This window comes from Xenopus laevis, chromosome 7S (genome assembly GCF_017654675.1).
Source record: "Xenopus laevis strain J_2021 chromosome 7S, Xenopus_laevis_v10.1, whole genome shotgun sequence".
Taxonomy (NCBI): domain Eukaryota; kingdom Metazoa; phylum Chordata; class Amphibia; order Anura; family Pipidae; genus Xenopus; species Xenopus laevis.
In genome coordinates, this window is record NC_054384.1 from 110,214,839 (window position 1) to 110,231,200 (window position 16,362).

General features: G+C 42.4%; 1 protein-coding gene across 2 annotated transcripts in view; it reads right to left on the reverse strand.

The window, feature by feature from the left end:
* vwa5b1.S (von Willebrand factor A domain containing 5B1 S homeolog) overlaps window positions 1-16,362 on the reverse strand; it is a 67,004-nt gene that overhangs the window by 20,855 nt on the left and 29,787 nt on the right. For both annotated transcript variants that reach the window (XR_005963096.1, XM_041571758.1), the window contains exons 10-14: window positions 13,055-13,257; window positions 12,749-12,863; window positions 10,829-11,014; window positions 1,093-1,231; window positions 573-751 (exon numbers count right to left, since the gene is read on the reverse strand). Coding sequence is in view for 1 of the 2 variants with exons in the window: in XM_041571758.1 (XP_041427692.1) it covers window positions 573-751; window positions 1,093-1,231; window positions 10,829-11,014; window positions 12,749-12,863; window positions 13,055-13,257 (822 nt within the window). In the remaining variant the exon portion in view is untranslated. The remainder of the gene's footprint in view (window positions 1-572; window positions 752-1,092; window positions 1,232-10,828; window positions 11,015-12,748; window positions 12,864-13,054; window positions 13,258-16,362) is intronic.

A 16,362-nucleotide genomic window follows, 5' to 3' on the forward strand; every position in this document is an offset into this window, starting at 1 on the left:
ACCTTTAAGTTACCTTTTAGTATGTTATATAATGGCCAATTCTAAGCAAGTTTTCAATTGGTCTTCAGTATTCATTTGTTATAGGTTTTTTTTTTATACTTTTTCTCATTCCAGTTTTCCAATGGGGGTCACTGACCCCAACTAAAACAACAAATGCTCTATAAAGCTACACATTTATTGTTATTGTTACTTTTTATTCCTCATCTTTCTCTTCAGGCCTCTCCTATTCATATTTCAGTCTCTTATTCAAATCAGTGCATGGTTGCTAGGGGAATTTGGACCCTAGCAACCAGACTGCAGAAACTGCAGACTGGAGAGCAGTTGAATAAAAAGCTAAATAACTGAAAAACCAAAAATGATAAAAAATAAAAAACAATTGCAAATTGTCTCAGAATATCCCTCTCTACATCATACTAAACTTTAACTTAAAGGCGAACAGCCCCTTTAAAAGCAACCTGAATTTGTAATGTCATATCCGGGCATAAATTATTTTAGAACGGGTCACACCTTCATTATATGAAATGAACCAGGTTAATTCAAAGCCTTTGGTTAGATTGTCCCCCGGCCATTACCTGAGCTTCACTGGCACCGGCATCTGCATGATCCACACAGCTGAGTTCTTGGATTTGGACGGTGCAGATCGGACTCCTTTCCTGGGCCGTAACGGGATCACTGGGGGTGTGAGACTTGGGAGGAGGCTCATGGTCGGCAATCTGACTGGTGCTGTAAGCTCGGCGCTGAAACCCAGAATCTGATGTTTTATGAACAAAGAAGAACCAATAAGCTTACGACATATACTGTCACTGATTCAACATATACAGATAGGGTGGCACATGACTTATGTGAATATTCCTTTATACAATAGTAGGAAAAGCTGATATCTGTATTGAGAAATCTTGACTTCCACATGTAGCCAGAGTTACGCTATAGTGGTACAGCAGGCTATGCCAGGCCATTATCTCTGTAGCCAATTGTGTTCCAAGGCATAACTAAAGTAAGAAGGTTCCTCCCTGCCAAGTTGTGCGTCTCCCACTGATCCCTTGTGCCGGTGCATGTATCCACAACATTCGTGGAAGATAAAGAAGCACTAACCTGCATCTGTTTCCCCCTCTTTACCATCAGGAAAATCAAAACCGTGACCCCTAGAGCTCCCGCAGGAATCTTGCGATTGAAAGAAGACAGAGCTTCCGGACTCTTGCGAGCGCATCATGCTGTACCTCCTCCTCTTGTCCTGCAGGGGGCAGAAGCAGTAACATATAGGTTTCAGGTTGAACATATAGTTGGCTCAGCATGATGTACCCCACTGTGAGGATGGTAAGGCCTCTCCATGGGGCAGAGGTGAAAACCCTTTTGGATACTGTGTCAGCGCCACCAGTCCATTACAGTGTCCAATCAGTGAGATGTGGAGCTCCTAGGCTACATCCACAGGCCCCCTTCTGGACTAATGCTGGGTCTGTATGTGTTAGGGATGCTCTGAATCCAGGATTCAGGATTCAGCCAGGATTCGGCCTTTTTCAGCAGGATTCGGATTTGGCCAAATCCTTCTGCCCGGCCGAACCGAATCCTAATTTGCATACGCAAATTAGGGGCGGGAGGGAAATCGCATGACGCTTTGTTACAAAACAAGGAAGTAAAAAATGTTTACCCCTTCCCACACCTAATTTGCATATGCAAATTAGGATTCGGATTCAGTTCGGTATTAGGCAGAATCTTTCGTGAAGGATTCGGGGGTTCGGCCAAATCCAAAATAGTGGATTTGTGCATCCCTAGTATGTGTGCACCCAGTGACGTCTCTGGATCTGCACCCACCCGAGCACATGAGCGCACACACGTTACCTGTCTTCTTCTCCCAGCAGGTGCCCCCCACTGGACGCATCAGTGCAAATAAAACTAAATATTAAAAGAAAATAAAAATAATCATTGAAAAAATAGATGGGCCCCTAGACTACAGCCTAGGGGAGCCCAACGTCGGATTGGGGGCCCGGTGTCCACCGGGTCACCATCCCCCGGGCCCCCCAGCTGCAAAGTTTTCTTTCCCCTAGCCCCTCCCTCCTCCCCCCCACACGTGCGTGTGCGCGTACTCTTATCCGTTGCGTTAGGGACACAACCAGGTTCAGAAAGGGAGGTGAGGAGAAGGAATCCAGGATGGGGTCTGGACTGGTGGTTCCCAAAAGAGCTGGGGCCCACCGGGTTTTTTCCCGAAATCCCACCAGCCCCAGTCTGACCCTGGGGAAGCCTGCGCATTAATCCACCGCTGGTCCATTAGGCCTTGCAACATTCTGTTACACGCTAGGGGGTTACAACGATAAGTTTAAAGCTAAAGGAAGGTTAAAAACAATGGAAACAAATGCAAGGCTGACAATGCAAGGTAACCAGTAACACCTTACTACTGCAGAAGCCGGAGAGCTATAAGTCTACGTTTAGCTTTTAATACTTCCCTTATACAAAGAGAAAGGGGAAAAGGCTAAAGCGTAGTGTCCCCATATTCATCCAGAGATTGATATATATATAATTAGGTCCCAGCACTGAAACAAATGATTCCTGATACAAACTGAGATCTCCCAGCGCCACCTCTTGGTGAGAAGTAATTGTGACTCTTCCACCGTCTGCAACAAACTAATTAACATTCCCACATTCTCCACAACCGACTCTTAACAACATCACACTAACACCTCCGTGTAAAGCAAAGACCCCCCCCATCACCTCTTATATACAAACGTCCTCACTGTTTAATTAGACAATTATTGCACCACTGATGCCCCCCCTCCACCGCGCCATAAAGCTGCCGATTCACTTCAATATCCCTTTGTACAGAAAAATACAATTGTCACACCTTTATGGTTTAGTGCACAAAACACATCAACAGCTGCAGCAGATTGGGGTCAATTGACAATTTTACTGGTTTGGAAGAGATCAAGTTGTGATTCTGGCATTACAGGCTGCGGCACAACTAATTCCCCCCCCATGATAAGGATAAATACTTACTATACTTAACTGATTAACCAGGCGGAACCCCTTTAGCTCATAACAAGGTTACAGATATATAGAAACATTGGGGTGTCACCCTGCTATAGTTCCAGGGGTACCCAGGGTACAAATAAACACTCACCCCAAATCTCCCCCTAACTGGCCTTCAGACTGGGCCCCCTTAGCTCATAACAAGGTTAGAGATATATAGAAACATTGGGGTGTCACCCTGCTATAGTTCCAGGGGTACCCAGGGTACAAATAAGCACTCACCCCAAATCTCCCCCTAACTGACCTTCAGACTGGGCCCCCTTAGCTCATAACAAGATTACAGATATATAGAAACATTGGGGTGTCACCCTGCTATAGTTCCAGGGGTACCCAGGGTACAAATAAGCACTCACCCCAAATCTCCCCCTAACTGACCTTCAGACTGGGCCCCCTTAGCTCATAACAAGGTTACAGATATATAGAAACATTGGGGTGTCACCCTGCTATAGTTCCAGGGGTACCCAGGGTACAAATAAGCACTCACCCCAAATCTCCCCCTAACTGACCTTCAGACTGGCCCCCTTAGCTCATAACAAGGTTACAGATATATAGAAACATTGGGGTGTCACCCTGCTATAGTTCCAGGGGTACCCAGGGTACAAATAAGCACTCACCCCAAATCTCCCCCTAACTGACCTTCAGACTGGCCCCCTTAGCTCATAACAAGGTTACAGATATATAGAAACATTGGGGTGTCACCCTGCTATAGTTCCAGGGGTACCCAGGGTACAAATAAGCACTCACCCCAAATCTCCCCCTAACTGACCTTCAGACTGGGCCCCCTTAGCTCATAACAAGGTTACAGATATATAGAAACATTGGGGTGTCACCCTGCTATAGTTCCAGGGGTACCCAGGGCACAAATAAGCACTCACCCCAAATCTCCCCCTAACTGGCCATTCAAGAACTAGGGCACCGTATCACCACTAAATCTCATAATTGACCTCAATGTTCCCCTTCCAAAGCTAAAGGATAAAGTGCAGCCCGTGGGGGAGACAAGTGAAGGGCTGTATATCGAGCGTCTCAGTGTAAAACTAAAGACTCAGTTCTCGGCTCAGAGTAAACAATAAAGATTGAGTAGTTAAAGGGATAATGGGAGGTGAATGGATGTGTCTGGTTCAGATCAATAGTCCTGTTATTTTTCTCCTGCTTGAATAACTGTATATTAAAAGCTTTACAGTCCCGGCTGCTCTGCCTCTCGTTGAACAGTAAAAGGAAAAGCAGAGGTTACATAAAGTAATCCTTCCGCCATGCAGTGCCCGTCATTCAATCCAAATTTACTCCATATTTTGATTATTTTCCTATTTCAATCGGTGGGACAAATTCACTGGTTATTCAACCAGTAACCAATCAATAAAATTATTTTTCCAAATTTTGGTCACTGTGCCATAGGGTGTCATGCTCATTGATGTAATTAGTGAAAGGTCTCACAAACAACTTCTCTACTCAAAGGGTCTAGATGATTGGTCTTGAAAAAATGGCTCACAGGCAGCAAATTACCACCCCCCTATATACAGAGCCAAGACCCACCTACAGAACCTTTTTATAATGGTTCCAAAGCACTTTTATTTTAAGTTAAAGTCACCAGGACCTGTTCTTCAATGATCAGATGAACCCAATTATCCCACCAAGCTAATAAGAGTAACTTCTTCATCTTGTTTGGTCAAGGGTGGAATCGAATAAAGACCTGCTAGGGCAAAAGCTCAACACAGAGCAACATAGAAAGGTTTCCAGCTTTATTTGCCAACTTAAACCATTTGTTGATCAAGTAAATTCCCACGAAAGATGGATTTTGTTTCCCTAACTCCTTATGGCTTACACAGTTTCTATGGCAATCCAGGCTGATGGCAAGGAGTGTAGACAGCACTGGATAAGTCACGGTTTGGCAGCTCTGACATGAAAAAGAGCCTAGGAAAATAGTGGGAAAGAAAATTATATATATATATGTGTGTTTTTAATATTTTTTTTTTTTAAACATTATTTTATTTGAATTTTAACAGACAAGAAAAAAAAATAAATAAATAAAAATACATAACACAATACATTACATCCTCCTGTACTCGGTAGTGCGCATAGAAGTTGAAGGAGTTTCCCACCATACATTTCACAACCCTTGTGTATGCATCCAATCCCGTGATCCCTTCCGTGTTATTAATGTTAACCCATCCTCGGGTACGTTACCCATAGGCTACTGTGTGTAGCTACATATATTACCCCCCTATGCGATTCATTATACATGTGCTATCGCATTAACTCATGTCTGTGTCCTACCTCCCCCTTAACCACAGCAATATAATGTGAATAAGTTGTAATACCAATCCCATTAGGTTATACCCTTACCAAAACAATCCCAGTGTTTCCCCTCACTCGATCATATCTGTGTCCTATCTCCCCCTTAACCACAGCAACACCATATAATAATTCTCAATATCCTTCCCATTCATTTATACCCTTATCAACACCAATCCCAGTGTTACCCCTCACCCAATACCATTACCCCTTGAATGATCAACTCTATTATAGTGTGGTTCCCACCAACCTCTCATATTCACTACCACCAGAAGGTAAAAGGGAAAGAGAGAGAGAAAGAAAGAAAAGAAAGAAAAAAAAAAAAAAAAAAAGGGGGGGAAGGAGAAAGACACAACACAAAACCTGGTTCACAAATACAAATTCAAGTTCAGTTATCCACCAGAGTACTGATTGATTAATTCGCTTAAATCATTTAAATGTTATCATAATTCACAGCATGTTATACCCAGCGTCCAACCTGAGTTTAGCTAGATTATAGATATAACTTTCTACAATTTTCCCAAACCGTTTATCTTCAGCCATGGATTCCATATTTTCTCAAATTTCTCCGGGCACCCTCGGGCCCGATAAGTAAGCTTAATAGAGGGAAGTATTTTATTAACTAGAGTAACCCATTGAGTAATGGTCGGATTTTTCTTACCCATCCAATTCATTATCACTAATTTCTTGGCATAAAACAGTATAACCCGCATAAGTGCTCTAGTTTTGTTTAAAGGTACTAAATCATCTACCAGTCCCAGTAAACAGGTTCCTGGGGAATAACCACAGGGAAGTGCTAAGTTGTCACCCAAATATCCAATCACTTCCCTCCAAAACCTTTGCACTGGAGGACATTACCATGCCATATGCAAAAAAGATGCGTCTGGCTCCTGACATCTTGGACAATTTGCTTCAGTTTCTCTACCCATTTTCTGCCTCTTTATAGGAGTTATATACAACTGTTGAATGAACTTATATTGAACAAGTCTATCCCGTAAAGAAATTAGATCACCATAAATTGAACCAGTAGCCTCTTCCCACTGTTCTTCACTAATATCAGGGACTATCTGTTGCCAACGTCTCCGTGCCTTGTCAAATGGTGAAGGAATAGTGTTTAATAACTCCTGATAGAGCCTAGCGGTCAGTTTATCCCTCTTCGGATCCCTCAATATCCGCTCTATCGAGGGGATATTATATGTCACCTCCAGAGATGAAAACTGAGCCTTGAAAGCGTGGCGCAACTGGAGATAACGAAAGGATTGCAATTCTGATTCACTAAATTGAACCTTCATTTGTTGAAAAGTAGGAAATACCTGGTTTACCAGAATTTCTCCCAGCAGCTTACAGCCTTTTGCAGTCCAATACGAGCAATCTTGCAGAGTTTTAAAGTGAGGCAAATTAGAATTCCTCCACAATGGCAAATAGGGAGATATCAAAGGGGACTTATGGCCTATATACGAACAGGCAATTTCCCATGCTTTAAATGGAACCACTATTGTAGATGGGTAGTCATCATAATCACACAGCCGTCTATATGGCAAGTTTTTAAGGGCCTCCAATGATCCAATTCTGGAAGCCATAATTAACAAAGCTGGATCCTCCACATCACTATGAAACCAACTGTGAATATGATAAATTTGACTAGCCAAAAAATAGTACCGTAGATGGGGTAAAGCCAAGCCCCCCTTTATCCAGCGAAGCTGTTAATGAGGTCCATGAAATACGTGGGGATTTATTAGCCCATATGAAAGGCAGTAAAATAGAATTAAACTTGCGAAAATTATATTCTGAGATCCATACAGGAGAGTTATGTAGTTTATACAAAAGCTTAGGAAGATAAATCATTTTATACAAGTTAATTCTACCCCATAGGGAAATTGGTAAACAGGACCATACTTTAACTGCCTTTCCAAATTGCTCTACTACTGGGTTAAGATTATCTGAGATGTACAGATTATGATCTAGAGAAATAATAATCCCCAGATATTTAAATTTATTCACCCATTTAATACCATGTGAACTAGTAGGTTGAATAGGTCTCTCATCAATAGGGAGAATAACGGACTTAGATTTATTTATAGTTAGTCCAGAGTAGTCACCAAATCTCTCTATAATACCCAAGGCCTCTTGCAAAGATGAACCCGAATTTTCTAAGAACAATAACATATCATCCGCGTACAAAGCAATCTTATCTTCCAGTGCACCATGCTTGAATCCCACAACCCTCGGAGCCTGATGGAGACGGGTGGCTAAAGGTTCAATTGCTACTGCAAATAAAAAAGGAGACAAGGGGCATCCCTGTCTAGTTCCCCTAGCCAGGGGGAAATAGGAGGACACCATGCCATTAACTTTAATACATGCAGGGCCGCCATTAGAAATCACGGGGCCCCGTACAACAAAATTTTTGGGGCCCCCTGGGCCCCGCCCACACTGACGACCAAGCTCCGCCCCATATCCCGCCCACATCGCAGTTAAAAGACCACACAGACATCAGCGCTAAAAAAGTAACCCCCCCCCCACACAAGTTGTAAAAAGCTATTGATGGTCAGGGCCCCCTTATAAAAAAAATTGGGGCCCCAAAAAAAAAAAATTAAAATTTTTTTTTTTTTAAAACATTGGTGGCAGGGGCCCCCTGTTAAAAAAAACTTGGGGCCCCAACAAAAAAAAATGTAAAAAAAACTAAAAAATAAAACAAACATTGGTGGCAGGGGCCCCCTTCTAAGTTAAAAACAATTGGGGCCCCCAAAAAAAATTTGAAAAACAATTTTTTTTGAAAAAAAAAAAAAAAACATTGGCGGCAGGGGCCCCCTTATAAGTTAAAACAAATTGGGGCCCCAAAAAAAAATTTGAAAAAAAATTAATTTTTTTTTGAAAAAAAAAAAAAACATTGGCGGCAGGGGCCCCCTTATAAGTTAAAAACAAATTGGGGCCCCAAAAAAAAAATTTGGAGAAAAAAAAATTTTTTTGAAAAAAAAAAAAATGGTGGCAGGGGCCCCCTTACAAGTTAAAAAAATTTGGGGCCACCAAAAAGAAAATTAATTTTTTTTTAAAAAAACCCAAAAAAAAACAATGGTGGCAAGGGGCCCCTTACGAGTTAAAAAAAAAATTGGGGCCCCAAAAACAAAAGTTTTAAAAAAAAGATTGGTGGCAGGGGCCTATAGAATATTAAAATAATACATTGGTGGCCAGGGGATTAAAAAAAAAAAAAACACAAACTGGTGTTCAGTAGAATTGAACTCATGGCTTCAGTACTTCAACTTCGCCTCCTTTCGTGACTTCGGGTCTTTTCACCGCTTCAGGACTTCGGCTTCGGCTGTTTTCGTGACTTCGGGTCTTTTCGGCGCTTCGTGACTTCGGGACTTCGGCTTTTTCCGTGACTTCGGGTCTTTTCGTCGCATCGGCTTCGGCTTTTCGGCACTTCCGCATTCGGCACTGAAGAGGCAAGACGTACGGCTCGGGCGCTCGTAAGGGGGGCCCGGATCTTCAAAAAAATGCAGCGCTGCCGGGCCCCCCTTCATGCCCGGGCCCGGTACGCTTGTCCCCCCTGTCCCCCCCTGATGGCGGCCCTGAATACATGCAGTAGGTTTAGAATATAACATTTGAACCCATCTAATAAAACCAGGGCCAAACCCAAATTTCCTCATGACTGCCCACAAATACTGCCATTCTATTGAGTCGAACGCCTGGTGTTTAATATTTTGGAGTAACAGGTAATCAATAGGTATCAATAGAATCTCAATTCTACTCTATAGACATAGATAATTAATAGGCATCAATAGGATCTCAATACTATAAGACATGTAGCCAGTGTTATACCAAATGGACACCTTAGGCCAACTTAGTTAGTTTATTTTGCCATAACTGTAATGTTTTGTGGAATATCAGTCCCCATTTCAGTATAAGCACAAGTGCCCCATAAATCTAGATGACAACAAACCCTTTCATAAAGAAGTTAAGAGGTGCTGTTATGTATTGCTGGATAAGATATATATCATAAGACTACATTTTATGAATATTTGTTGTTGTTACGGTTGTTGAGCACACAGCTAAAGATTGCACCTGGTAGCTCAAGAGGTTCCCTCTTCCCATAGTATGAAAATTGCACCTTGTAGCTCAAGCAGCCCATTCTTCCCATGATATAAACACAGGAACTACTATCTCAAAAGGTCTGATCTCTCCATGTTATAAAAATGGCACCTGGCAGCTCAAGAGGTTCTCTCTTCCTGTAAAATAAAAATTGCAACTCAAGAGTTCAAGAGTTCCCTTCTTCCCATAGTATAAATGGCACCTCGTAGTTCAAGCAGCAAATTATTCCGATTATATAAACATGGAAACTGGTATCTCAACAGGTCTGGTCTTCTCATGATATAAAAATGGCCCCTCGCAGCTCAAGAGGTCCCCTCTTCCCATAGTAAAAATTGCACCATGAAGCTCAAGCAGTCCATTCTTCCCACAATATAAACATGGAAACTGGTATCTCATCTGGTCGGATTTTACTATAATATGAAAATGGCACCTGGTAGCTTGAGAGGTCCTCACTTCCCATGATATAAAAATGGCACCTGGAATTTCAAAAGGTTCTCTCTTCTTGTGATATAAAAATGGCACCCCGTAGCTCAAGAGGTCCCCTCTTTCCATAGTATAAAAATGGCACCTCCTAGCTCAAGAGGTCCCCTCTTCCCATAGTATAAAAATGGCACCTGGCTTTTCAAAAGGTTCTCTCCTCCTGTGATATAAAAATGGCACCTCGTAGCTCAAGAGGTCCCCTCTTCTCATAGTATAAAAATGGCACCCCGTGGCTCAAGAGGTCCCCTCTTCCCATGGTATAAAAATGCCACCTTATAGCTCAAGAGGTCCCCTCTTTCCATAGTATAAAAATGGCACCCCATAGCTCAAGAGGTCCCCTCTTCCCATAGTATAAAAATGGCACCTCGTAGCTCAAGAGGTCTCCTCTTCCCATAGTAAAAAAAATTGCACCTTGTAGCTCAAGCAGCCCATTGTTCCCATGATATGAACATGGGAACTGATATCTCAACAGGTCTGACCTTCCCATGATATTAAAATTGCACATGGTGGTTCAAGAGGTCCTTGCTTCCCATGATATAAAAATGGCACCTGGAATTTAAGAGTTTCTCTCTTCCTGTGATATTAAAATGGCGCCTTGTAGCTCAAGCAGCCCATTCTTCCCATGATTTAAACATGAGAACTGCTATATTAACAGGTCTGATCCTCCTATGATATAAAAATGGCACACGGTGGTTCAAGAGGTCCTTACTTCCCATGGTATAAAAAGGTCACCTGCCATTTCAAGAGATTCTGTCTTCCCATAGTATAAAAATGGCACTTGGTAGGTCAAGCAGCCAACTCATCCCATTATATAAACATGAGAACTGGCATCTCAACAGGTCTTACCTTCCCATGGTATAAAAATGGCACCTGGCAGCTCAAAAGTTTCCATTTTCTCACAATATAAAAATATTTTGATCCAATTTAGGCTTTAAGAATAAAAAGAAGGACTCACCGATTGAGGGTTGGAAAGATAACGGGAAGTGTTACACACAACGACATATCCCACCAGGCGATCACCTGGGAAAAGAAAACTAGAGCTGACAGGGGAGATCAGGACTTCGAAATTCTCTGGAAATACCCATTCCACTGTGACATCGCTCAACACAGGAGCCATGGACTTCTTCAGGGACTGTAACATCTAAAAAGAAGCAACAGTCTGAGGAGAAGATAAAGATTTTCTGGTCTTCAATTCAATATTATGTCCTCTTAAAATATATATACAGGAGAGTTTGATCCAGGTCTAGTAACCCATGGCAACCAAACAAAAGGTAGAGTCAATTGGTCCTTTGTTTGTAAGGAAACATCTGATTGGTCATTACAGATTCTTAGACTTTAAGTCAACTTTAGTTATTCCGCTGTACCTAAATGTTTTTTCAGTGTTCCATCAACCTGACATTTCTTTCCTCCAGAGATATCAGAAGAACCAACCTCATTGTTGTGGGTTTTATTTATCGTAAAATGAAACTTTAATTTGATTGTTGTTTCTGCTGCAACTCTCCAGACTATTAACACCATCCAGTGTTTTGTTATTTATGGAGCATCTGGGTCAAAATGCCCTTAATCTCCCCAACACTCAATAAAAGCCCCATGGCATGAAAAGTGCATTTGAGAGATTTTCCTCCCTACTGGACAGTGCGGCAAACAAATTTAATTTCATGTTATGGGAGAATGAGAGGCTACTAGTAAAAATGAGATTTCCTGGGGAAAAGACGGGAGAAGAATTAAACACAATCAGATTAAGTTGGACTTGATTTTCATGGTGATATACTGTATATCGCCTCATTGCCAGTAGAATGGGATAGTCTGCACCCTGCAAATGCCTAATATATTTGTTTTTGTACACATACTGAAATGATAATTATCTGCTTAAAGGAGAACTAACCCAAGAAGATGATTATTTTATGAAAATGTAGTTAGACAGCCCCAGAGATTTGCTTCTGAAAGCTGCACACGTAGAAGCTCTCACTTCATCCACTGATTCATAGGGACTAAGGCAAAGCTTTATAGGGACCAAGGCAGAGCTTTATAGGGACCAAGGCAGAGCTTTATAGGGACCAAAGCAGGGCTTCATAAGGAATTCATAGGGACCAAGGCAGAGCTTCATAGGGACCAAGGCCTAAATTGACAAGGGTCAAGGGCTGGATCTAGCAGGGGAGTTTAATGATCAAAAAATTAGTAGAATGACGTGCCAGGTTTATCTAGGCCCTTGAAAGAAGGATTGCTGACACCTGGCCTTAATGAGTTTGTAGGTTGCAACAGTGAGAAAAGGGGAGGTAGAAGATACGTAGAAGATACTTGACCCCCAAAACCTCTAGTGGCTCATCAGGGAAACAGTTGGACAGAGTCTAGTGTTTGAGTCCAAACATCCGGACACCAAAGGTCCAGCAACCGAGCAATTCCATCTTAAATACCCATAGCAACCAAGTACATTTGTTTTCATTTGGTAAGTAGTTATAGGATGTTGGAAATACATTTCTGATTGGTTGCCATGGGTAACTGTATCATTACAATTTAGCATTGCTCTAAACCAGTGATCCCCAACCAGTAGCTTGTGAGTAACATGTTGCTCTCCAACCCCTTGGATGTTGCTCCCAGTGGCCTCAAAGCAGGAGCTTATTTTTGAATTCCAGGCTTGGAGGCAAGTTTTAGTTGTATAAAAACCAGGTGCACTGCCAAACAGAGTCTCAATGTAGGTTGACAATCTTCATGTGAAACCAAATGGAAAATCACAGCACTTATTTGGCACCCCAAGAATATTTTTCATGTTTGTGTTGCTCCCCACCTCCTTTTACTTCTGAATGTTGCTCATGGGTTCAAAAGGTTGGGGATCCCTGCTCTAAACCCTTCTACCCCACTGTTCTTGCTGAGATACCTTTGGCTGGAGCCTCTCCCCCTCGCTTAGGAATTCTGCGCTCCCTTTGGATACACTGGCCACACCTTGCACCAGCCTCCGACAGGCATTCTGGCCAATTCCAAAGCTGTAGCACCTATGGGGACAAAGGCAACAAAATTCACTTTTCTAATAATCACTAATAATTGTCAATGATTGACAAGGACAGTGGAAAAGAGATTTTTCTTTAGATTAGGGGGCCAAGCCTATAGCAGACCATAAAGCCCATGACTCCCTGATGCTTTGCAATCTCGAGACCCCTTGCTCTAGAGACCCCCCACCTCGTACCTTGTGACGGATGAATGGTGGCGGATGAGTTCAAGGACTTTGCCGGTGTTACTGACAGCCCCATCAGTCAACAGAAAGAGCAGTCTGGGGTACCCCCTGCACCCCGGCTGTCGGAAGATCCATTTGAGGGGGGATAAGATGTTGGTTCCCCCCATGTCCGCTCGAAGTCTCTTGATACTGTCACAGGCGATGGCCAGACTTTCCTAGGGTCAGAACACAAGGGGGTCGTCATTGGATTATATTAACTGACCAAAGTCACAAGGGAAACCCAGACCAGCCTGAATGGGAACCCTATGAGTGACCTAGAACCCATGTATGGCATTTCTCATGATCTCATAGGAATTATTGCTTCTCTTCTTTTATTAATCTATTGGACTATTTGCATGTCATTCTTAGCCCTCTGGCCTCCCGTCACTGTTCTGTAGTATTAGAATCTCCTTACAAGAAAGTAGTTGGGGAAGCCCATTGTCCCCAATAATCAGATGAATGGGGATTATCACTGGGATGTGCAGTAAAACAATATTAACATTCGGCCCTTGTGTTGAGAAGATCAGAACAACTCCCTGAAAGCAGTGACAGCCAAACACTTCAGTGTCAGTTTATTCATTTTTGGGCAAAAAGCCATTTTTCAGCAGACAGAGATCAGAGGAGCAGATTGCAGACTAATTATACCAGGAATTCCCTTCCCTTAAACTGAATGTGAGAACAACAGGGGATTAAACAGCTTGAACTGGGGCATCGGCTGCCCTGGATATGAAGGGAGGGCCGGGATCAATTGTGTACTGAAATTATACAGTCTCTGCACTCCATCTACTGTATCCACTGTAACTGAAAGAGAGTTGTAGTTTACCAACAGCTGGAGAGTGGCAGGCTGGTAATCCCTGGTTTATTTAAACAACTAGAAATGGGGTTCTATCATTCCTGCATTACAGGGGCCCACAACTGTATAACTAATTTTGGTGTTACAATTTATATTCATGGCATCACACATTTCTGAAACACAAAGTTGTTTACTTTGCTTTGCTAAGATTTCCCATTATGTCTCTCTGATAATAACTCCTGTTGTTATGGAACTTGTGGTCTAGAATCTCAGCTGCCATAAAGCAGGACAGGACTGCTGCTTACAATGGGGATCAGATAGGATCTGTGCAGCCACTGGGACAGAATGTTCTGTTATACAGATAGCTAGAATCTCAGCTGCCATAAAGCAGGACAGGACTGCTGCTTACAATGGGGATCAGATAGGATCTGTGCAGCCACTGGGACAGAATGTTCTGTTATACAGATAGCTAGAATCTCAGCTGCCATAAAGCAGGACAGGACTGCTGCTTACAATGGGGATCAGATAGGATCTGTGCAGCCACTGGGACAGAATGCTCTGTTATACAGATAGCTAGAATCTCAGCTGCCATAAAGCAGGACAGGACTGCTGCTTACAATGGGGATCAGATAGGATCTGTGCAGCCACTGGGACAGAATGCTCTGTTATACAGATAGCTAGAATCTCAGCTCCCATAAAGCAGGCATAACAATTTTGCAGAACAAACATTACAGTCTAGAGATTTATATTCACTGTGCATTGGAATTGATCTCATTATTACTCTATAGTTATATAACGGAGTCTAATTTCCCTATTAAACTCACTGGGGTCATTTTCATCAGGAACCAATTAACCTGCCTGTATGTTGGTTTTTCGGGATTGTTGGAGAAAACTCACACAGACATAAGGTGGGGGTTCTGGTTCCAGTCAATCTTCAACTCTGACAGCAGATGGCGCTGTCCCTCCACTCAGACTCACCTTAATGTTCTACCTTGATCCAGTTATAGTTATAAAGTGTCGGGTTATTCCCGAAACAGAGAGAAGCTCCCCTGATACAAATCACCATATTATATAATATAATCACTATAAGGAATGGAGGGAAATATAATTCAACTTTGGACTAAAGACCAGTCAAACAAACACCCAAAGATAAACAGACACTTCCTTACAATCCCGATAATGCGCATTGTCCCCGTTACACAATACAATGATAACACAATACAATGATAACACAATACAATGATAACACAATACAATGATAACACAATAAATGGGCTCAGATCTTGCCCCTAATGATCAGATTGACTTATGGGATGAGTTTTTAAAATTAAATCAACTTCTTGTTCAGCTTCAAAAAGTACAGCTTAAAAGACCTAGAAATACTGCTGAGCATATATATATATACATCAGTCTTTTATTAGATGGAACAGACTAATGGCAGCCATGCTGGGGCCCCAGGCCCTCCTTTAAAACTGCCCAAAATAAATAAATGTAGGAAGTGTAACACATCAACAAGCTGAAACAGTCTTTCCTACTGATCTCTGCAGTCCTGCGGTGTAATCCTGAGGCCCATCAGCAGGGTCAACCCAATGTGTCCCAGCATGCAGATGGCCATATTGTACCTGTCCTACTGTCTTCATTTGGCCCTAATGTCTCCAACTTGTTCTACTATTTCCAACTTGACTACTGTCTCCAACTTGCACTACTGTCTTAATCTTGCCCTATTGCCTCCAATTTGCTTTACTGCCTTCATCTTGCCCTATTGTCTCAAATTGGCTCTAATGTCTCCATATTGCCCTACTGTCTCAATCTTGTCCTACTGTCTACATCTTGCCCTATTGTCTCCAATTTGCTCTACTGTATTAATTTTGCTTTACTATTTCCATCTTGACTACTGTCTCCAACTTGCCCTACTGTCTCCATCTTGCCCTACTGTTTCAATCTTGTCCTACTGTCTCCAACTTGCCCTGTTGTCTCCAATTTGCCCTACTTTCTCCACCTTGCACTAGTATTTACCTCTTGACTACTGTCTCCAACTTGCCCTACTGTCTTCATCTTGCCCTATTGCCTCCAATTTGCTCTACTGTCTTCATCTTGCCCTACCGTTTCAATCTTGCCCTACTGTCTTCATCTTGCCCTATTGTCTCAAATGTGCCCTACTGTCTCGAATTTGCACTACTGTCTTTATCTTTCCCTATTGTCTCCACCTTGCACTACTATTTCCATCTTGACTACTGTCTCCATCTTGCCCTACTGTCTCCATCTTGCCCTACTGTCTCCATCTGGTGTAAATTTGAAAAGGGGCCGCAATTAGCCCGTGGGCCTGACTTTGGACATGCCTGATCTATTGTCTTCATTTTGCCCTATTGTCTACAATTTTCCCTACTGTCTCCATCTTGTCCTACTGTCTACATCTTGCTCCACTGTCTTTAGCTTATCCCATTGTCCCCCTCTTGTCCTACTGTTTCTGTCTTGTCTTCTGTCTCCA